Raw genomic sequence first — 22,952 nt, 5'->3', positions numbered from 1 at the left:
CAGAACTTGGGATGAGTTATGTTGCTCGCTTTTTTGAAGTACGTATTTGCTCACAGTGCTGTGGGATCTGAAACAGGCCCTCACACATGCTGGGCAAGCACTCTAATGCTGAGCTGCGTCTCATTCCTACTGTGTCTTTCTAAAAAAGATTTTTCCTCCCACAGCTGAAATGTGTTTTAATAACAGTGGTAAGCTGGCCTAAAAGACTATTAAATTCAGAAAGATGGAGGGCATAATAAACAGCCTTAGCCTACGGTGAATTATCAAGGTTTGTTTAAATTGTCAATCTGTTTGCTATAGTTTGAAACATACTTAGTTGTTTAAGAGCACTGAGATTTGGTGAAAAAAATCCCATAACACATTCATAATTACTATATTATTTATCTAAACCTCATAGGAAGCCCTTTTGTTTCCATAATGTTAGACATAAAGGCTTAATAATGTAAAATTACACATTTGAAATCACTATTAATAACTTATAAAACCCAAATCACAAATACAGATAAGTGGATTTTATCTTTTTTCCTTATTTTCATCTGTCCCAATATTTTTTGTGTACTGTAGTGTTTGTGTGAGAGCTCGTGTGTGTGTGTGTGTGTGTGTGTGTGTGTGTGTGTGTGTGTGTGTGAAGGCCAGAGGTCCTCAATTGTTCTCCACCTTATTTTTGGAGACATGGTCTCTTGCTGATCTGGGAGCTAGCCAATTCAGGTAAAATGACTGGCTGGCAAGCTCTAGGGATCTACTTGTCTCTGCCCTGCCCCTCCCCCAGCTTCTGGGTTATACAGCTAGCCCCTTCATGCTGACGCTCTTAGACGGGTCCCGGGGATCTGAACTTGGGTCCTCACGCTGTGCAGCAGACACTTGATTAGCCTGGCTTATGTCCAAGGCCCTCCTATTGTTTTTGTAGCTGAAAGTTTTACTGATGTTAGGGGTACACAGTAATGAAATCAGCATCAAATGTCACAGGAGTCCTCAGCCTTCCCTGTGAAGGAAAGAATATAGAATCAATGACTATTCGAAAGCCAGGGTCGACTCATTAGCCCTTGAAACTTGGCAGTGTTTCAAGCAGTAACTTGCTACTCAGTAGCAAAGGTCACAGCTGTGTGACTTGGTCAGACAGGTGACCCAGCATCATTTATTATGTCACCAGGACAAGTATTAGGATTCTCTAGGATGCTCTGGGCACTAGCAGTGGTAATAACCATCATTTATATATAATATAATCATTTTCATTTACATAATATCACTATTTCAAGGAAACGGTTTCATGATTCATCTGGGAATCTATTCAGTTACATGAAATCATTCAATTTATGTGAAATTAAAAGAAAATTTCTCTGTTGGTAGTGTACCTCTTTAGATTTTAATATGAAATTATCCAGGTGGAAACCCATGAGGGCAGATAGTTAAACTTACTTTAAAAGCTATGGGGGGAAAGCAGATTTCTTTTCTAAGTACTTTATTGTCCATATTTCTCTGATATCTCTGCTGGGAGGAAGGAGACAGGAGCCTGAGGTCTGGACATGACAGGCAGACTCACATTAAAGACAGCTAGAATTCCCTGCTTCCGTCCACCCAGGGATTCGTGTTTGGCATTCAGTAGGAGCTCACACTGACTCTGGCTGAAGGCATTATGTAATTTCCCTTGCCAGCCCCTCTTACCTTTGCCGCCTACCCCCGGGAGTTTACAGTCACGTGTTTAAAGAGGTGTTTGAAGGTATCGGGTCATAGAAGAAGGGAAAGCAAGGCAGCATACTGTGCCTGCTTACTGAGCAAGCCTTCACACATTTGCTGTTGCGAGAGTGAAGGCTTGTGAGGCATCCAAACCTCAGTGTACAGTGTTCGGGAGCTCAGCAAAATGAGAACTTAGATTGCATCTCATTAGAGCTGTGTGCCTGCTCCAAAGAATAAATAAATAAATAACTTTATACATAATCATACATGTGTCACTCCTCTTTCCAGAGTGGAGAAGTTTGTCAGTGAGTTCTTTGTGACACCACAATTAAAGAGAAATGTGGGGAGGCTCTTCCCAGGCCCTTGTTCATAATATGACCCCCTCCCCTCCTTCCCTCTCACTTCCTCTCTTCCCTCTACCTCTCCCCTCCCTCTTTAATCTTAAGAAATATTCATAGGTTGTACAATTCTTTTACAAAGTTGTAAAATCATTACCATAATCAGTTTTAGAATATCTTATTATCTCCCTCTCAAAGATTATGGCATTTAAATTAGCTATTTTAGTTCTGTTGACTTAAAAAACTTTTGGTTACATGTATCTGCGTTGTGTGCATAGGAACAGGGTATGGGGGTGCCACAGTACACACGTAAAGTCAAAGGACACCTTGCTACAATCAGTTCCATCAACCAGGTCCCTGGGCCTGAACTCAGCTCAAATGATCAAGTGTCTTTAACCACTGAAGCATATCACTGCCCCTCTGGTTACTCTTAAAAATCATCTTTTTCTAGTCTTTTACTCTTAATTTATGTCTCATTTTTTGTTTGGTCACCTTTTTATGAGACTCTTTGGCTCCCAGGCTGGTGGTGAGGTAGAGGGAGGTGATGGGCTGCATGTAGTTCTTTCAAAAGCCCTTCTGGAAAGTCCCTTCAGTGGCACCCTGAGAATCTTACTATCCAAGCTCAAGTCGGGGTCTCTCACAGTTTGCTCCCCAAAGGGGACTAAGGAATCTGTCTATGCTGCTGGCATACTGGTGAGCTTGAGGAGCAGCCGGGAAAGGGAAACCTTTGCAGCTGGATCTTTCTTGCTCTCTTGCTCCCAAAGCCTTTCTCCCCCCAAGCTTGTCTTCCTCTCACATTCCTTGTCTGATTTTTGTGTTTTCTTTCTAGACCACCACATGCCTAAACACAACAACAGCATCTGTCCTGCAGTTTTCCATTGGTAAGTGTCTCTCAGCAATTGTAGCATTTTACATAGAAATATACAACTGGCCCAGGCACTCTTAGGATTGGTAAGAGTAAGTCTTTGTAGCAAATAATTTAAAAAGTGAAATTTAATATCTTAGGATATTACACTTCATTCTCACTCTGTGCCAGGAGTGAATGGTATTAAAAGTACTGCAGATAATCTATAACATTTTAAAGACTTTATTACATTCCATTTATTTATGGTATATATATACACGTGTGTGTAAACCTTCCACAGATGGATGTGGTTCACAACTTACATATGGAGGTCAGAAGACAACTTGATGGAGTTGATTTTCTTTTTTCACCATGTGGATTTTGGTGATCAAACTCAATTTTCAGGATTGGCAGCATCACCTTTACCCCCGAGTGGACTTCACAGCCCTGAAATATTTTTATAAAAGATTACATATGGATTTTGAATGTATTGGGTTACTCTATTGTGGCAGAAATGCCTTCCTTGTCATGTCTGCTCAGATTAAGATAAACATACATGTGCTCAATTTTCTGAGCTCTGATGGGTAGTAGAAGAGATACTATTAGTAGCCGAAGGAAACTAAGATTTTATGTTTGACATAAATAACCTAAGTTTAATTTTGGTGTAATTAATGAAAAAATTACTGTATCTGAAAATATTTCTTCTAAGGGCTTCTTATGAAAAGTGAAAGTTCCTACCCAAAATATTTAGTAACAATCTGCCTTTTAATGAAATGGTAGTGCTTTTGCTATCTATTCCATTCTTTTTAAAATTTTATAAATATGTGCATGTATATATACACATGTGTGTGAATCAATAAGCAACATGCATACATTTCCAAAGAAAATGCTCTAGAAAAAGAGTCTGCCTTCTCAATGAGACCCTGGTTTATCTCTGATCTGCTGCAGAGTTTGCTGACATCTGATAGCCATAGGCAGTGTTCTTTAGTCTCCACCATCTGGACTGTCCATCTTTGGAGATCAGCCTCTGACAGAAGGACCCTCTTCCTCAGCAGCAACCATTCCACAGTGCATGGCCATGTCGACAGCCAGGAGCCCACTGTGGTTGACTTTCTAGTATACACGTGTTACCCTTCCATTGGCCAGCCTCATTTCAGCTTGTGTAGGTGTACGAGACTGCCTCATTAGAGTTTGGATTACTTCTCACATTAATAGTATAGCCCACAACATTCTACAGACAAATTAAAAGCACATATTTATTTTTAAAAAAAAAATGCTAGTGAAGATGAGAAATAGTGAGTTTTTAACTTTTTTTTTCAATCTGTTAGCATGCCCATCCTAAGTTTCATTATCAAAATGAAATATAGTTCTTTTTATGGTTGTAGTTTGACAATAACAAATTTTTTAAACTATAGCCTGGCAGGTATCTTCATGAATCTTAACTAAAATTAATGTATTCTATTTATTAAACCATTAAAAAGTCAAAATAAAAAGAAATTACAGTTTCTGGTTTATCTGTATTGGGGGTGTATTAGTCAGGGTTCTGTAGAGTCACAGAACTTATAGAATTAGTATGTATATATATGTGTGTGTGTGTGTGTGTGTGTGTGTGTGTGTGTGTGTGTGTACATATGGGCAATTTATTGGAATGACTCACAGGCTGTAGTCCTGCTAATCCAACAATGGCTAGCTGTGAATGGAAAGTTTAAGAATCCAGAATTTGCTCAGTCCCAACAGGCTAGGTGTCTCATCTGGTCTTCTGTATATGCTGAAATCCCAAAGAAGTAGGCTCTAATGCCAGTGAAGGAATGGATGTGCTACCGAGGTGAGGACAAGCAGGCAAAAAAAAGAGCCCTTCCTTCTTCCATTGTCTTTATTTAGGCTTCTAGCAGAAGGTGTGGTCCACATTAAGGGTGTGCCTTTCACCTCAAGATCTGAATCAAAGGCGTGTGTCTTTCAGCCTTAAGGCCCAAATCAAAGGCGTATATCTTTTCATCTCAAAGGTCCTGATAAAGGTGAATTCACTTCAAAACAAACAGAACATCCCTCACAGGTATACCCTACCAGGTAGTTCATTCCAGACATAGTCAAGTTGACACCCAAGAATAGCCATCACATCGAGTATTCTTTTTGTTAAAAGTAAACATGAATTTCAAATATTATGTTCAGGCAATGAAGGACCACAAAGGAATCCATAATTCCACTAGATTTTTCATTTTAATCAAGGGAGATAAGATCTAGTATCAATTAACTTATTCTTCATTATAGGAAGGAAAAAAGTCTACTTTTATGAATAACAGATATGAATTGATTCTCTATTTCCTTCACTTTTCAGTCAGACCAACAGCTTTGTAGTATCAGTCTAATAGAACTGATGAAAAGGATCAAGCAGGGAGAGTTAGGGAGTTGGCTAGAGAGTGCAAGGTTTAGTAGATGACATTCAGAACACAGGATAACTCCAGGCCAAGGTCTTTGGGTTAGACATAGCATCTGACTTCGCCCAGACTTTGATTTTCCTACATGTTCACCAAGTAGCTTGTATAATTTAGAGCAAAGATTTGAATCCTGGCTCTGATATTATGATACAGAGTAACAGAACTGAAGAGAAATGGGTCTGTGAGAAAGAAAGAGAGATTCACGTTTATAACCTACAAAGTATGTTTTTAAAATCTTTCTGGGTGAAGGTTTTAAAATAAAAAATGAAATTGTAATGTAGCATTGGGGAAGAAACAATATATTTAGTTAGAGAAATTTTAACTTATTGCTTAGAAACTTCATTGGGAAATTTATTTACCACATGTTGAGGCTAGAAGTTTTCAGGTGTAAAGAAGGGTTAAAACAATGTAATAACAAACCAATACCTACATTGTGTATGATGTTGTATGGTAAATATAAACATTATATGCTGTGGATATCACTCTATATAAATAAAACACTGATGGCCAGTGACCAGACAGGAAGTATAGGCGGGACAAGGAGAGAGGAGAATTGGGGAAACAGGAAGAAGGAAGGGGAGACACTGCAGCCACCGCCAGGACAAGCAACATGTAAAGATGCCAGTAAGCCACAAGCCACGTGGCAAGGTATAGATTTATAGAAATCTCTTAATTTAAGATATAAGAACAGTTAGCAAAAAGCCTGCCACGGCCATACAGTTTATAAGTAATATAAGCGTCTGAGTGATTATTTTATACGTGGATTGTGGGACTGCGGGGCTTGGTAGAACCTGGAGAGAAGCTCTCCAGCAACAATTATAGTTGGAATGATTTCCAGAAATGGCTTTATGTATCTCATGAGCATTCATTTATATGGATGTTTATGAGGTAGAAGGCAGTGGCACCATTCTGTTGACAGGGATGCATGAGGGCTGCATCTAAGCATGAACATAAATCCTAAATGTGTCATAAATGTGTGGATTCATTTCTAACTTTACAGCCCGTAGTAATGAAATATCACAACAGCAACTGAAGTTTAATAACTATTTCAGCTATACCCACCTCCAAAGTTATGCAGAGTCAGTTGTGCATTGTGAGTCCAGCATTTCTTTATATATCTTGGTATTCTCCAAATCCACACTATTAATGTACTTATAGTCAGTTTCAGTGCCACTACTTCAGAAGGCACATCACATGTTCAGTGTTTATTGTATAGAATCATTCAGATTATATATAGGTAATTTATAAAGAATTTCATTATTATTTATGAGGTCAATGATGAATTATATTCATAATTAGCAATGTTTTCATATTGTCCTTGTAAACATTTCCAGTTATGTTACAAATATAATCCAAAGGAGTACCAAGTGCCTTGGAGACCTGTATACAGAAATTGCTTACATTACTAAGGAATGTCTTATTAAAGTTCCTTCAAATATGTGTAATGTGGATAAATATTACAGGCATACTTAAAATGGTATATTTATATTATTCATGTATCTTCATGCATATAAATAAACATATGCACATAAATAAATAGATATGCAAACACTCCTAAATAGAAGATTTTGAGCATTAAGAGCATTCTGAAAGCCAGTTTTGCAAGCTAAAATTTCTTACATTATCAGTAGCTAAGCCATTTTAAAAAGTGTCCTGAAATACTCTAAGAACTTTTCATTTTTCCATTCCAATGAAAGATCTTGTTTCCATTTCTGTGCTGAGGCATCGATTTGCTGCAGTCCTCACTTGATTCATTAGATTCCACTTGTGGAATTTATGGTTATCGCCTTAGGGGCATTTACCCATTTCCCTTAGATTTCCTCTGGGATAGGAAGAGAAATTTGAGCTGATGCCCTTGCGAACCATTATCGTACAGATTTCTCCAAACTGTGTTCCTAGACAGAATTCTGCTTCTGAGGGAAATGCTGGTGGTTCTTTGTATCTGTCGTTCATTTAACAGAGTTTTACTGAGTATTTGCCCCTTGTTGTCTTGAGCTAACTTTAGTTATAGTAAAAGAAAAAGTGAGAAGACAGTATTTTTACAGGAGTCAGCTAGCGTAGTGGGAGGCACTTGATTTGCAACAAGAGCTCTCCAATGCCAGATTGTTACAGTAGTGGGTGACAATTCCAGGTTGTTACAGTAGTAAGTGTGTACAGATTCAGGATCGGGGCACAGTCAGTCCTTATGGTGGTATAATTCAAAGGCAGAGGTTGTGGGGAGCTTTCTAACTAGAAAAATCCTGAGAGTCAACAACCAGAGTCCCTACCAGGTCAGAAGAAGGCACAATAGGCGATGAGTTGAACACAGGCAAGGAGAGAAACTAGAGTACCCTCCTAAAGCGGGACTGGCTTGGGCAGATGTGAGCAAAGTCAGGTAAATTTGGGTATAACCAAAGAGCTAGTTCATCTACACTGCAGATTTTAATGTTTATTAGAGGGCTAACCGAGAATTTTTAGTCAGTTAATTGAATTTATTTAAAATGACATAATTCCACCACTCGGGAGGCTAAGGCATGAGGATTGAGAGTTCAGGGCAGGCTGACACACGGAGCAAATTCAAGGCCAGCCTGTGCTACATAGTCAGATCCTGTCTCAAGAAAAACCATAAATTTTTTTAATGGCATAGTTTTAACAGAGGTCTGCAAAAGGGCCTCTTAAACAATAAAATATAATTGTCCTGGTTATCTTCAACTGTCAACTTGACACAGCCCCAAATTATCTGAGGGAGTCTCAGTTTGGGGATTGCCCCAATAAGATTTGTCTATGACATGTCTGTGGGTCATTTTCTTGCTCGCTGGTTCATATAGGAAAGCTTGCAGTAGTGTGGGCAGTACCATCCCTTGATGCATAAGGAAGCTAGCTGAGGTCCCAGAGAGCTAGTAAGTCAGTGAACAGAGCAGCTTCTCCGTGGCTTCTGCTTCATTTCCTGCCTGACTTCCTCAAGGATGGATTGTGACCCAGAAGGGAAAGCCAAGTGAAACCCTCTCCTCCCCACATTACTTCTGGCCATTGTATTATCACACCAGAACTCAAACTAGGACAATAAAAAAGGGAGTTCTTTAAGAAATTTGTTTTTATAGCTGTGTTAAGACTGAACTTAACATTTGCTTGATAGAAACTTGCATTGAGCCACTGTATGAATATACTTATTCACTTCTACCCAGTTCTTTCTTTAGATGAATAGGAATCAATTTGCCAAATAAGAATTAAGGTAAATAGACACCATAAAGAGCAACTAGTGTAGGATGGGGAGGTAGTTGGCTCAGTGGATAAAGCACTTGCCATCTAAGTGTAAGGACCAGACATGTATCTAAAAAGCTGAACAGGTATGCAGCCACTCGTAATCCCAGAAGGCAGAGGTAGGGGATCCCCGTGGCTAGTTGGTTACTTAGACTAGCACGAATCAGCACATTCTGATGTGAAATGCACTGGAAAGTGAACATGGAAGACTCTTGGCATCAACTTCAAGCCTCACCTACATATATGTGAATATACACACATACACTCACATGTATACACACCCACCCCAAAAACAAAAACAAACAAAACTGATGGCAGGACTTGGGCAAATCTGTCTTAGCATTGTGATATCTTAGATCCAGAGCTGGGACTCACAAATAGAAATTTACTACCAGAGTGACAAGTAGTCTTTCCAGTGACATCAAGGTGAGTGCTAAATCGGTGTGATTCAGGCTTTCGTGACAAAAGTGGCTTCAGAGAAATTATCTGAGGATGTCCATCAATGGAGATGATCCTAAAGAAAACTAAGAATCACCAGTAAATTTTGCTTCTACTGACAGAAATAGGCAGAAATATATACTCATGTACTCTGCAGAATGGAGTTATTGAGCAATTTTAGAATATCTAGCTTGTTAATAATTCATAAAATTGATTACCTTTTAAATTTGGCTTTATTTATAGATGTCTGGGCTTTTGGGGGTTTTTTTGTTTGTTTTTATTGGATGGTTGTATGTCTGTTGGTTATTTGATTTTATTTTGAGGAGTTGTGTATGTGTGTGTTTATATTGGGAGAGAGAGAGCATGTGTGTGTGTGTGTGTGTGTGTTATATTAGGGTGTTATTTGTGTGTTTGTATTTTTTATATTGGAGGGATGTGATCCTCTGTGTTTTTGTATTCCTTTTTTGTTTGCTTTAATAATCATAAAGCAGTGAAAGATCATTAGATCAATATAAGCTTTATGTTTAGATATGAAGATATGAAAGAATTCTTGAGCCTGAATTTCTTTCTTTCTGTACTACACATGCCAAAGGATCTTTGAGATAAACAAGAGCTGCCTGCTTTGTATGAACATGCTTTGAAAACTAAACACAGGAATAATCCCAAGTTTGAGGTGCTCTTCCCTGAACTGGAAATTTATGAAAAAGAAATGTGGCTTCATTTTTTATTAAATAAAGAAATAAAATGCCACTTGTGTGAGAGATTATAGTTCGTGTAGCATAGAGAAGCTGCTCATCTTTCCCTTGAGCCCAATTCATAAATGTCTTAATTACTCAGAACTTGATTCAGTAGATAAATTTTCTCAGTTCTTTTAGAGCAGGTAATTCAGAGGGAGGAGAAACTGAGCCCTCCATACCTTTGTGTGAATCACTGCTCATTTCCTCCATGAACTTACTGAAATTATATACTATATTTCATATTAGAGGCATGTGCATTTCAATGCAAGACTTGCTCTCCTTGCTAAGTAAGACCTTCAAGAATTCTGACTGAATAGTGAAACCTCATCTGAGACAGGAAATCTGAATCATACCAATGACATCTCTGGTGACCTGAGCTCAAAACAAATATCAGTAAAATGTGGAATTTTAGAAAATTTTAATGGCAAAATTAATTTAATGCCATACTTTATGAAATTCAATACATGCTTTGTTTGATTATAAAATTATTGAGTATAAACTATATTAAAACTACATTTAAAACTTTATTTTCATGTCTCTAAGGATCTATGTCCACACACAAAACCTAAATATGTGTATATAATACTTCTGAAGAGAATAAATATATCTATAGGATAAATATATATAGAATAAATTTGTATATGTATATTTATAGAACAAATAGTATGTATAGACTACTTCTGGATTGAATTGATAACTGTGTGAAGCTGATTTTGTCCCAGGATATCCTGTCTTTCATCGCAAGAGTGGCCTGTGCCTCTATAGGGCTTCTATGTCTTAAAAGACTAATTTAAGTTAAAAACATACATGGTTCATTTTGAAATATACTTATATATTTTAAATTCTTTTCACACCAAAGAATTAAATGTTATTTTTAAAAGAGACTATTTTATCAGTTAAAATACTGCAGTAAAATTACACTAAGTATGCATTTCTGGGAAATTTTTAGATTAATTTTTAATTACTAAAACCAGTAACTAAATAAAAGATAAACCTCATATAAATTAAAGTATTCTATTGGAAGGTAAAGATATGTCCTTTCTCTTGAAATATTCACTGTGTCACTCATCCAGTGATCATCTAATACCAGCAATTTATTCATAACTACATTCTGCTAGTATTTATCAGGGTTTTTCCTCACAGAAGGAGCACATAAGTAGATGTAGAATGAGAAGTTGATCATCAGTATAGACAGTATTCTCTCCAGTACCACTCCTCTGAAAACTCATTCTGCTGCCCCAGCCTGATGGCTCTGGACCTCCAAGTCCTCTGAATTTCTTTTGTGATATCTGCTTCACTCTGCCTTGACTGGCCATTTCTATACATCTTCTTTACCTTCCATTGCTTTGATAACCATCAAGGACTAGGGAATGTGCATCTCTTTGTGGCTTTAGATACATGTGAACTAGATTGAGTTTAATTCATGGGTGTAGAAAGTGACTTAGTGGTATTCCACATTTGTGCTTAGTATCATTCCTGACTTCTGTGGAAATGGAATAGGCTAAGGGAAATCCAAGAACAATTCAGATCTTACTGTGAACCAGTGATTTCAAGTTCCTTGTTGATTAATCAAGAGCACTTGATAAAGGACCCTTCTATCACAGAGGGAAGCTCTTCAGGAAGTTTGCTATATATGATGTACTGCACCTGTAATCACTACAATAACTAAGAACATTATCAAACCAAATATATGCATCAAAAGATCCCATACTACCCCTTAAATACATATAGTTATGTCAACAAGAAAATAAAACTTCTTTGAAAGTTGATTACCAAATAGTTTGGGCAAGGAGAGTTTCTTTGTGAAAAGAAAGCAAGTTGGACAGTACGCAACAATGATGGCAAAGCGATTCAGAGCAGAAGAAAGCCAAAGAGGCCTGCCTGGCAGGAAATCTTGGCAAACCTGACACAGTTTACATTTCCTGTCCAGGAGTTCCCCCAACATTGTCTCTGGCAAAAGCTCTTTTATGTGGCATAAAAGGGAACTGGAAAAGGATTGGTACCTGGAAGCGATTGAGGGAGGTCACAGCATTTGCCACATACACAAATTGCAAGAGAATCGATGTGTCTTTTCCTGTGATAGGTGTGGCAGTGACGATGGAGAAAATAGGGATAGGACTGAAAGGGAGAGAGGCACAAAGGGGGTGACAGCTGTTCATTTTATATCCTGTGGTCACTGTCCATCTGCCATAAACTAGAAGATGTCCTCTAACAAGGTTTCAGCCAGGAAGATGACTAAGGAACAAGATATGAATAAGTCACACACGGTCACATTTCTTTGCAAAGTCCACAGATCCTGTTCACTGATAGATTCAACCCCAAGCAGAAATCATTGCTCCTTGGTATCCTCATTTAAACAATAAACAGATGAAACAGAAAATGGAAAACACTTGCATTGAAAGCATGGTGTTTCTACATTTGGGGCATTTAAAAGAAGCATGTTTTTAATACCTACAAAGTATCCTTGAGGTGCCATTAATTTAAATATTTTACTTTTTCTCCTATTGCTTAATATCTATTTGAGTAAATGCTTAAAATGAATCTTCCTGTGTGCAACAATCCTTTCTACATTATCCTGTTTCCTCAATTATAAATATAAATTATAAATATAACTGTACTTATAAATTATAAATATGCCATTTTCTCCAGGGTATTTTTAGTGGGCAAAATGCAATGTGGACATTAAACCCTAGATTTCCATACTTAAATAATTATTAATTGATAACTCAATGCTAACCAAATATTATAGACATACTCATTTCTCTAAATTGACAACTTCTATTAATAAAATAATGTTGTATCAAATTTATTAACTTTGGTTGTCCTATTTTACCAAAATTGAGTTCATGTGTTCTTGACAGGTCCAAGAGTAGTTCCAAGATTTACCTTTGTGTAGAATGGAACTCTTTTTAATTAAAGTGATTATCTGTGGGGTCCTTTCAGCCACAATTCCCATCTATGTCATTTGAACTTAGAAGCCCCAGGACATTTCCTGCCTGGACTGCCACAAAAAATTATCTGATAGAGTGAGCATTCTTTCCTACTCAGCTTTTTACCCATGAATCAAAATGCTGCCTCTTTGGCCCCAGCCCCTGAACTTCAGTGAGGCACAAGCTGCCAGCTTTTCATGCAGGCACAGCATGGAAAGATCAAGCCTGCCCTCCATGAAATTCAGGAGCAGCCCTGCATTGGAGGATGTGTAACACCATCAGACATGCGATCTGCAGCTAAGAGCATACCTACTGGAAACCAGGTAGACTGCTGGCTCGGCAAGGACCATCTTCTTTCTGAAGCCATTCCTTTGCACATATTTTAATTCATGATCTAAGAATCTGGTAAAATGACATACTTAAGACAAAACTCGCATCTTTCCTGGTAGATTTTCCCACTTGCCTGAAATAGTACATTCATCCCATGGTATTCTGTGGTAGCTGATATGCAGTAAAATAGTAAGAATAATAAAAACAATTTACTTTGAGGTATTAGACAAGAAGCTAGATTGCTACTAGAGAAAAGCTAATTATATTTTTATATAAGTTCTATAAATTATATCAGTATGTAACATTATAATAGTGTAGGTTTTGTAGTAGGAAAGGAACAAAACAACATGAAAACTAAGAAATACTAAACTGACCTGAAAATGACAATATTTTATGTTTAAAACTGGGGGTCATAGTATAGTTACAGATTGTAGGTTAGTACTTTTAGACTTGACTTATTAAGATATCACTCCTATAGTAATAGTAGGTTAGTTTGGTATAATAATAAATGAACCAGTGCTCCTAGAATGTTTATTGCAGGCTCTGTAAAGATGGAAATAAAACTTTAAGTATAAGATAGCCATTTTCTACACTATTATTGTTAAAGGATGAATAAACCTGAACAGCTGCCTCCAGTGACATTCATGGCACTATCAAACAATGGATCGTGTACCTAATGGTGGTCTTGACTCGGCAGAATTATTTTAAAGAAAAAATCACAAAGTAGCAAATAAGCTCTTACTATTTTTTTTTTTTTGATGCTTTGGGGGATACTGTGATGGTACCCCTACCCTCACCCACACAGTATATCATTAAAAAAAGCACTCATGGCTTTAAAAATAAAAAAGCATAAGATATAATTGACAATTATTTTGCCAATGGGTTCATGCTGCCCATCATATTTTCCAATTTCAGTTTAGAGTGAGGCAAGTCTCTTCATTGATCACTGCAGCTGAGTGTAGTAGGCGACTTCTGGGAGTGACACTGTCTAGCCTTTTAAAAGCTTTCCTCAAAGTTGCTCATTCATCTCTTTCTCTCCAATCTCAAGCAAATGGCCCTGCCCTCCATTTACTCATCTTGAAAGATACAGGGGCATGTTGATCCTGCGAAGATTTGCTCCAATCATAGCAAGGAGCCCTAAGCAGCCAGACTGCAGGCATGCCATAACTTTATGATGTTTTTACACCTAATGCTGTTATTTACATGCAGCGCCTAGAGCCTGCTCATTTCAGGGGGTGAATGAGTGATGGCAGCAGGATAAGAGTCCTCCACAGGGCCCTGTTCAGACACTCCTCGAGCCTGCAGAATTTATGGCCCCACTCTGTTATCCAGAGGCATGATTTCGCCAGTGTTCTTCCCCATCTATCAATTCTGTGAGATGGTCCTCTCCTCCTTCTGAGGCTCTGGGCTGCATTTTAAAAGGCAGATTGTTTTTAAAGCAGAGCTTTGGTGGGGAGGAGGCTGCTCTCTGCAACCACTGCTGGTCCCCAAGAGGACAATAACTCCCTCTATTGTGTTCTGCTCTGATCTGGTTTTCTTTGCAAAGTTCTGGGATTAGTGGGAAAAGACATAACCATGTAAAAAACTACCCAGGCCTTGAGAGACGAAATGCCAATTGATTTATCCTGTTACTATAAAAGGGGGAAGAAATAGAGAGAGCTGCCAGAGATAGGCGCTCACAATCCCTAATCTACAATTTCATGTTATGAAAAAAGAAACCTACAGGAAAAGCACAAGCCAGGTTTGTTTTTTAATATATAAGGTGGCAAACCTGGCATGACTTAAATTCATTTGCCAGCAAGACTTGACTTGAGTGATTTAAAGCTATTTATAGCCTTTACTTCTATGACAAGTGAATATGCACACATTTCACTGCAGAAATATCAATGTACTTGATTAGAAAGTATTGCCTCAGCTTTACTTGGGGTGTGCCATAGTGTATGGTATATGCACCATGTTTCCTTTCTGAAATCTGTAAATTTAATAAATAAACTATTTGAAATCTATTATCCACTAAACCTCATGGGATTAAGAACCTATATAGTTCTCTTCCCAAGGAAGGAGTAATTCATCAATGTTCATTAGAGGTTACTGATATTTCTGACTTTAGATGGCCTTGATTTTACACCAAAAGCTTGTACAAGTTGTTTATTTTATGTCAGCTGCCAAGACAGCTAGAAAGAAATGAAAGTTTTTTAAATTAATTTTTAAAAGTTTCTGGCTCCAGGAGACATTTACAGTCTTCTCCATGTGTGTACAGGATAGTGAATGAGCTACTGAACAGTGAGCAATCCTGTGTTGTGCTTCAAATAGACTAGACTTGACTTGCACTTATAATTGCAGTTTGTTCATGTACTAGTGTATTCTTGAGAATATCAACTCTACAACAGCTCTGTGGAGTCCCCAGTGGATCAGATTATCAGAGAAGTACTCCAGTGAGCAGGTCCTGGAAATATCAACTCTACAACAGCTCTGTGGAGTCCCCAGTGGATCAGATTAGCACAGAAGCACTTCAGTGAGCAGGTCCTGGGAATTGCTGGTCCTCTTCAAGTTGTATTAAACTTCTGGGGCTCATGAGACTTTATCCAGGTTCAGCTCCAAAAGTGAATATTTCTTATGTAAGCAAACAACTGCTTAAATGTAATTTCTTTAATTTCAACTGAATGGTAATGTGATCCATTTTCTTATCAGAATATTTTAATTCAGTAATAGAAAAAAGAATTTCAGAAAATTTTAAGTTCTTTCTCATATATTTCTGTACACCTATTTATTTTAAATTGGCAAATAGATTATATGCATTTGCTATGTACAGCGTGTTGATTTGAAGTATCTATATAAACACACATAGTGGTGCACACATTTAACCCTAATGCTTGGGAGGCAGAGGCAGGTTGATGTCAGTAATTTCTAGGACAACCAGAGCTACATATTGAGACCCTGTCTCAAAAACAATCAATCAAACAACAATAAACATATCTACAGTACAGATTCTTCACATTCCAGGATGACCGGATCTAGCCACACACATCCCCATTCTCTTTCTATTGTCAAAATACATTTTTCACTGGATCGTGCTATGCTCAGAAAAATAGAAGAAAAAGTTGGGGATGTGGATTGCTGCCCTCTGGTACAAGGGCTCTTAGACATGCATGAAACTCAGGAATAAAAATGTTGTGTTTGTTCTCTGTAGTAGGGGTTCACAGTTTGTACATTTAATTTACAGTTTAGAGGGGCATGGCAAGGGTTTCTCTAAGGAAAAAAATGTAAAACTGTAGAATTAAAATCAGGTACAAGTATAATTATGTATTTAGAATGAAAAATTAGAACCAGTTTCAGATTTTTAGGAAGTAGCAGTTCTACAGACATTACAAAATCAAGAAATAAAAACCTCTCTGATAATTTTTTGGTGGCCTCATCATGTTGATCCATGTCCATTGGCTGCATGCTCTTAAGATATTTTATAATATAACAATCAATTTTGTAATACTTTTTATTAAGAGCACAGAGAGGTAATTCTGTCTCTAGTTTTTGATGCTTAATATTTTATCATACCTATTGCTTTTTAATAATGCCATTTAAATTTGGAGGATAATTATTAAACAAGAAAAAGTCTCATTTAGATTTCAGGGTATTTTTAACTTTCTCTGTGCAGTGACTAATCTTAAGCTAATATTTGAATTGACGTCATTCATTAACCAATGTGTCATCATTGTCTTTGAGTCATGGTGCTGTGTGCGTCAGCACAGTGGGCCGTAGGAGTTTCTGATAGCTCTTTTCATACTGGGAATAACTATACTCTAAAATAGATGCAAACTACAGAAGAATGTCAGAGCAACCCACAATAAATGTATCTTCAAATCAGTTTTTCCTTACATAAATCCCCAATGCAACCATGCTTGCCATCACTACTGGCTGTCATGAGGCGTGGCGTGAGGGAGCAGTAAGAATGCAGACAGCAAAGATTTTAGAATACTATTATGCAACACATTGCTAGAGCCCTCAGAAGGGCCTTGGAAGGTGCCAATACATGCAAGACAGCTTAATGGTAAATGCATTTCTGTCAATACTAAACATGCTAGAATTACATGCTGTATTTATATATGTTGCATTAACTCATGTGTCTGTATTTACATTTTGATAAATTATTTCACTTCTTTTTATTCTCCTGTTAGTTGCCTCTGCTTTTCCTTTTAAGTTTCCATTGCATCTTTAAGGCACTTCTATATCATAGTCATCTACAGGAACCATGAAGATTTCTACAAACTGCTACATTTGGTGACCCGATTCCTAATAAGTGGTACACATTAATGTGGGTTTTGAAGTTAAGGATCTTCTTTTACATTCAGAATATTCTACAACATGAGACTTTATAATACATATATAATGACATACATTTTGATGTTGGTATAAAAACATGGGGAGGTGATGTCCATGCCAAATGTTCCCTCTACCCACCCTTGAGTAAGTACGCCCCTGGCAACACTTTGTAAAAGAAAAGTGTTTGTCTCCTTGATTGCTTAAATGTTTTGCCACTGTGTTTTAACATCTTAGAATTGGGAGTAAAGAATGAGCCACAAGTTAGCCAGGAATGCATTTTGTCAGGAAACATGGTTATTATGTTGACTGTCTTAGTTAAGGTGACCTACACAAGAAATGTAGAACTGGTTGCTGTATCGTTATTTTACCTTTATCTTTTATTTTATTTAATTGTTGATTTATGTCACCAAAGACAATGTTAAAACAAGAACAGAGATGCAACATTGGCAATTCATGTGCCGTTGTAAACAGATTGTCTTGGTACAGGTTTAATAGACATCATTGTGCTGTCCTGGCACCTTCGAGAGTTTCCATCTCCATTCTGGTAGATGGAGGCGGTACCTCTCAATTCCCTGTCCTGCAAAAAGAGGAGCTCCATCGGAGCCAATGGTGATGCAGTGCAACAAAGGAATTAAATCCGGGGTCAGTGCAGGCAAAGGTTTCTGAGAGTTCATTCAGCAAAGGCCTGAAGTGTGTGAAGGAGCCCAACAGAAGGCATGGCCAGTTAGGAGCCATACATACAGCTCTCTGGCTGCAGTAGAACCTGCATGAATGTGGTCAATAAAGAGTGCTTTACCTCTTAGGAGAGAGAAGCTGGTCTGGGATCTGTTTTTCTTGAATGACAGCTGAAGTCAAGGGAAATAAGACTGGATAAGAGTGAAGAATTCTGAGTCCACACATAACCCTGACATTAGCGCTACTTTTTATAGTTTGTTGACTCATTAATTAAGTGATTGCTTATCCCGTGGCCTGGCTTCCATTAACAAAGGCAGAAAGGCAGAAAATTTCTTGTCCATTTCTTCTAAATCATAATAGGGACAATACTATTTACATTAGACCAGGGCTAAGGGCTCACAATTAATTTTAGTTACAACTTTTAACTGAGTAAAGTGATTCAGACCAAGCTTACTATAAAATATTTTTAGAATTACAGTGATGTGGAGTTGGGGTGTAGCTCAGTGGTAGATTTCCAAGTCACCATTAGAAGTCATTCATTAGGCTACAAGTGCAATTAACCTGAAATCCGATATTTAATTTTGATGTCTGTATCATACCAGGTTAACAGCTTCTTAAAGTAATTTCTTTCAGTTTTGATAATATAATTATATCATTTCCCCCTTCCGCTTCCTTCCTCCAGACCCTTTCAATACCTCTTCTTGCTCTTTTTCAAATTCATGGCCTATTTTTCTATCAATTGTTGTTACATGGGAAGGGGCAGTATTCCTAAATACATAAGGACAACCTGCTCAGTCTGTATAATGATATCTGTATGTATGTTTTGAGGGTTGACCATTTGGTATTGGATAAATGATTGGTGTGCTCTTCCTGAGGAAGACTATTTCTCCTGCTCTCCGCATTCATTAGTTGCCTATAGTTTTTGTGTAGAGTGGAGCATCATGGGCTTTCCCCCATCCACATTAGCATGTCTATTGCTGTTGTCTTTGTTGGCTCAGTTTTCACATAATTAAAATGATCTAAGTTGGAAGCTGGGGAGATGGATCCCTTGATGAAGTGCTTGCCTTCTAAGCACTGAGGACATGAGTTTGATTCCTCAGAACATGTTAACAACAAAACAAAAGGCAGACATGGTGGTGCACATTTGCTTCAATCCTAGCACCGGGGAGGGGAAGCAGACAGATACCTGGGACTTAATGGCTAGCCATCGAGCTGCAGGTCAGCAAGAGACCTTGTCTGAATAACCAGATGGACAGTTCCTGAGGCTGACAGCTGAGGTTATCCTCTGGGCCTCCACACAACGATTGTGCTGTGTGTGTACACACATGCACACATACACAAACAAAAATTATCTGAGCTGGAAATTTTTTGTATGTTGCTCCTTTTTATGGAACATAGCAATTTATAAAGTCTTTTTGAAATAGCTGCTCATGGGTTTTTAAAACAAATGACTAATCAAGAAAATTAAACTTTTGTGTTTGTTCTGAGAGCCCAGTTAGGAGACCACCACAGGGGTCTGGGTGAAAGATCCTGTCCTCTAAGGAGGTGTTGGTGGAGTAAAAACAATGGCATAGAAGAGTCCACAGAATTGGGTGGCTATGAGAATAGAAAAGAGGAGAAATGGACAGGGAATATGAGATAATGTCCATCCAACAGTGTCTGTCTTCTCAAAACAGGCTGCCATACACTTGGTCTAGGGGCTAACCAAAGAGAAGTGAGATTATGACCATGATGGTGTGTAAGGTGCTTGAGTATTTGTATTTTTCTCTCTTTATCAATAGCAAAGCAATAACAGTCTTAAGTCATGATCCTAAGTAGAAATAAAGGCACAGAAACCACTCTCAACATGCTCTGGTCATGTGAGGCATGTTCAGACATTGGGATATGGTTTAAAAGAAAAGGAAATGAAATGGCAATGGGTGCTTTGTGTACCAAGAGTATCATGAAGTGGGTTTTGATCTTCCTGGTTCTGATTCCTATGTACTGGCTGTTATGCAACCAAGTTAAGTGGGGGTGCATAGTGTAGTGCCTAGAAATGGGGGTGCATAGCATAGTGCCTAAAAGTTCACAGCTCTTTTCCTGGGGTGTGGATTTTTATTTCTTGGTGGGTATTGTGAAAATTTGAATAGAACAGATTTTCTGTTAATCTTTGCTTCTGAGGACTGTACAGTCCAAATTTTAACTCAGTTCCAGCAGCTATATAGACTTTATGACTTCGTATCTCTTGTGTCCTGATTTGTCTACTGTCCTAATCTTAGCACATCTCCTTTTCTTTTCTTATTTTAAGTAGATTCAATTGCTAATATATTTACCTGCCTTACTAACAGGCAGATAGGTTACTGTCTTGGAGTCATCTACATTTATTTTGTGTGTGAACTTAAAGCATTTTCACTGTAGAGCAGGGAAAAACTCATCAGGCAAGAATTTACAAGTGGTGGCTCACAGAGGCAGAGCAAGATTGTGGTTGTGACCCTCCCATAATTGTTGCCCAACAGATAGCCAAGTTAAATCTATTCATGTACCAAACTGTCTCTACAAAAGCTAAGGAAATATGGTAAGAGACCGTAATGTCTCCTTTAGTGTGACAAAACAAGTTATTGCAGAATATAGGAAGAAGATGGTTTCTGCAACACCTTCCTCTAAAGTCACAAGCAACCCAGTCTAGAGCGTGATGCACCTCTGCCCTGTGAGGGAAGGGGCTGAAGATGAAGTCCAGGCCTTAGGGTGAGACCTAGTACTAGGTCCACCTTGGTAAAGCCCAGTGGTAAAGTGCCCACATCCTGTGCCAGGTGGCTGGGCTTAGTGGGAAGTTTACAGATAACAATGCTAGGTGTCTCTCCTCCCCTCCTCTAACATCAGGTAGACTCCACCCACTGGTGGGAAGGCCCTGTAAGCTAGCATGGGGTATATTTCCCAGCCCAGTACCAGACCTGAGGTTTCCAGGCTCAAGCAAGAACTCACAGGCAGAGCCTCTAAAAGGCTTGGCACTGGGCAGACTCCTGGATCTCAATGGGACAAGCCAATTTCTTAGACCGTTTCCAGCCATGGAGTATACCTGAGGTACATTCATCCTTCCCTGAGATGGTGCAGATCCTTGAACCTTCAAGATGAAGGTGTAGCCCAGTTTAGTACAAGCCAAAGAACTGTTTCCAACATTGGGAAGCAAATGACCATGTCAGTCCTCACTGACAGGGATTTAGAACCGTCCCAATGTCAACCTGCATGGGACAAACCTTGTGTTTCAGCTTCTGTCATCCCCAGCTGTGGTACCAGGCTTAGTGCACCCCTGAACAGGTGCAAACCCCGAGTTGTGAGACTCAGGAGTGACTAGCTAGTGTCGGGCTTGGTAACCAAGGATCTTTCTTCATCAGCACCACCCCAACATTGGACAGCGTGGTGGAATAATTCAGGACTATTCATTGCGGGTAGGACAGGACAGGAAACAGGAGACCGTGCCCTGGAACACAGTCCTTGGCTGAGGAAGTTTAACACTGAGCAGAGCCCAAAAGCCCTAACTCCCAAGGTCTGCCTGTGGATGGAGACTCTGGAACAACTTGAGTCAGGAGAAGATACGTGGCTTCAACCCATGCTACAGCTAGCATTTCCTCTTGTTCCTGTTGTTTGCTGTTTCTGTTCTTTTGTTGTTGTCTCTGTCAGCAAAGATGTCTATTGGAGATTGAACCCAGGGCCTCATGGGTGCCATGCAAACACTCTCCAAGCCATAGCCCATTTCTATTATCATGTTAAATTGCCATCATTTCAAAATAGCTTGTTACAATCAAAATGTGTTCTTTGTAAGCTTCACAGTCATCACAAAGCAAAGATTCCTCTTAGCCTCACAAAATAATAAGCAAGAAATCAAACAAAACACCCTGCAGAGTAATTCACCCAACCACAGGAAACTGTACAAGCCAGAGTCAGAAACTGTAGGGGATGTACTATGACTCTTGGATAAAAGGTAATTAAATTTAATTTTATCTCAGGAACAGATATGATCAAGTATTTCTTCCTTTTTCTAGGATAAATGAATTTTTGAAATGGAGTCTTAAAATGTTGATGAATAGGTTAAGTAGTGTGGACTGAGAACAGCTTTCTGGATGTCTGAGTTCCCTCCTCAGCCTTCACAGCAGTTCTGTGAAGTAGGCTGCCATTAGTTTTCCCAGTTTGCAATAATGGAAACCAGGGCACAGAAGTATCAAGTGTCTTTCCTGAAGTCACACAGCTGAGAGATGTGAAAGTAAAGATTATAGGCGTGACAACCTGACTCAGCTACCTGATCTCCCAACCCCTAACCCTGACCTACACAGAGCAACTTGTAGAAGATTTATCAGAGGCAATTGCACTCTAAAACATGGGAAACCAATGCTTCTGATTTTGATTTACTACATATTAGATGTCTACTGGAGATGGCTAGTAGCCCTTGGATCTCTTGAGAGAAAATCTCTTGAGAGATACAAACCTAGATATATCAGTTACTTTTCTCATTGCTGTGAAAATAATACTTGACAAAAGCAAGTTAAGGAAGCATTTGCTTTGCCTTGTGGTCTCAAGTCCAGTTCACTCCATCAGGGAGGGCGTGGTGGCAGGAGTGTGAGGCAGCTGGTTACGGTGCATCACGATCAGGAGCAGAGATGAATGCCGGCGCTCCATCACTCACGTTCCCCTTTTTATTCTGTAGAAACCTCAGCTCATGGAATGGCGTCACCCACCCACATTTGGTGTGGGTCTTCCTGCTTCACTTAATCCAACCTAGACATTTCTTCCAGAAAGGCCGAGAGGTTTGTCTGATAGGTAATTCTAGATCCTGCTTGTCCAATTGACAAAGAGTACTAGCCATCACACTAGGTCATTATGGTATAGATTTTAATAAAGGCCTGAGAAGTAGGTAATAGAACCTAAGGGGGTAAATGTAGAGAAAGAAAGGATTAAAGCAGTATGGGTCTACTAGGAAATAGAATGGTAGTCACCAAAACCTGAGAGTAGGGATGGCGGGC

The 22,952-nt window shown here is 38.7% G+C and overlaps 1 protein-coding gene across 3 annotated transcripts in view; it reads left to right on the top strand.

Moving 5' to 3' along the window:
* The window catches only part of Reln (reelin), a 457,868-nt gene that overhangs the window by 237,424 nt on the left and 197,492 nt on the right, over positions 1 to 22,952 (top strand). For all 3 annotated transcript variants that reach the window (XM_028890934.2, XM_037203573.1, XM_028890933.2), the window contains exon 8: positions 2,842 to 2,893. In XM_028890934.2, coding sequence (XP_028746767.1) covers positions 2,842 to 2,893 — 52 coding nt within the window. The remainder of the gene's footprint in view (positions 1 to 2,841; positions 2,894 to 22,952) is intronic.

This window comes from Peromyscus leucopus, chromosome 3 (assembly GCF_004664715.2).
Source record: "Peromyscus leucopus breed LL Stock chromosome 3, UCI_PerLeu_2.1, whole genome shotgun sequence".
NCBI classification, from domain to species: Eukaryota; Metazoa; Chordata; class Mammalia; order Rodentia; family Cricetidae; genus Peromyscus; species Peromyscus leucopus.
Note: the sequence above shows the minus strand (reverse complement) of the source record. Positions and strands in the feature narration are given on the sequence as shown.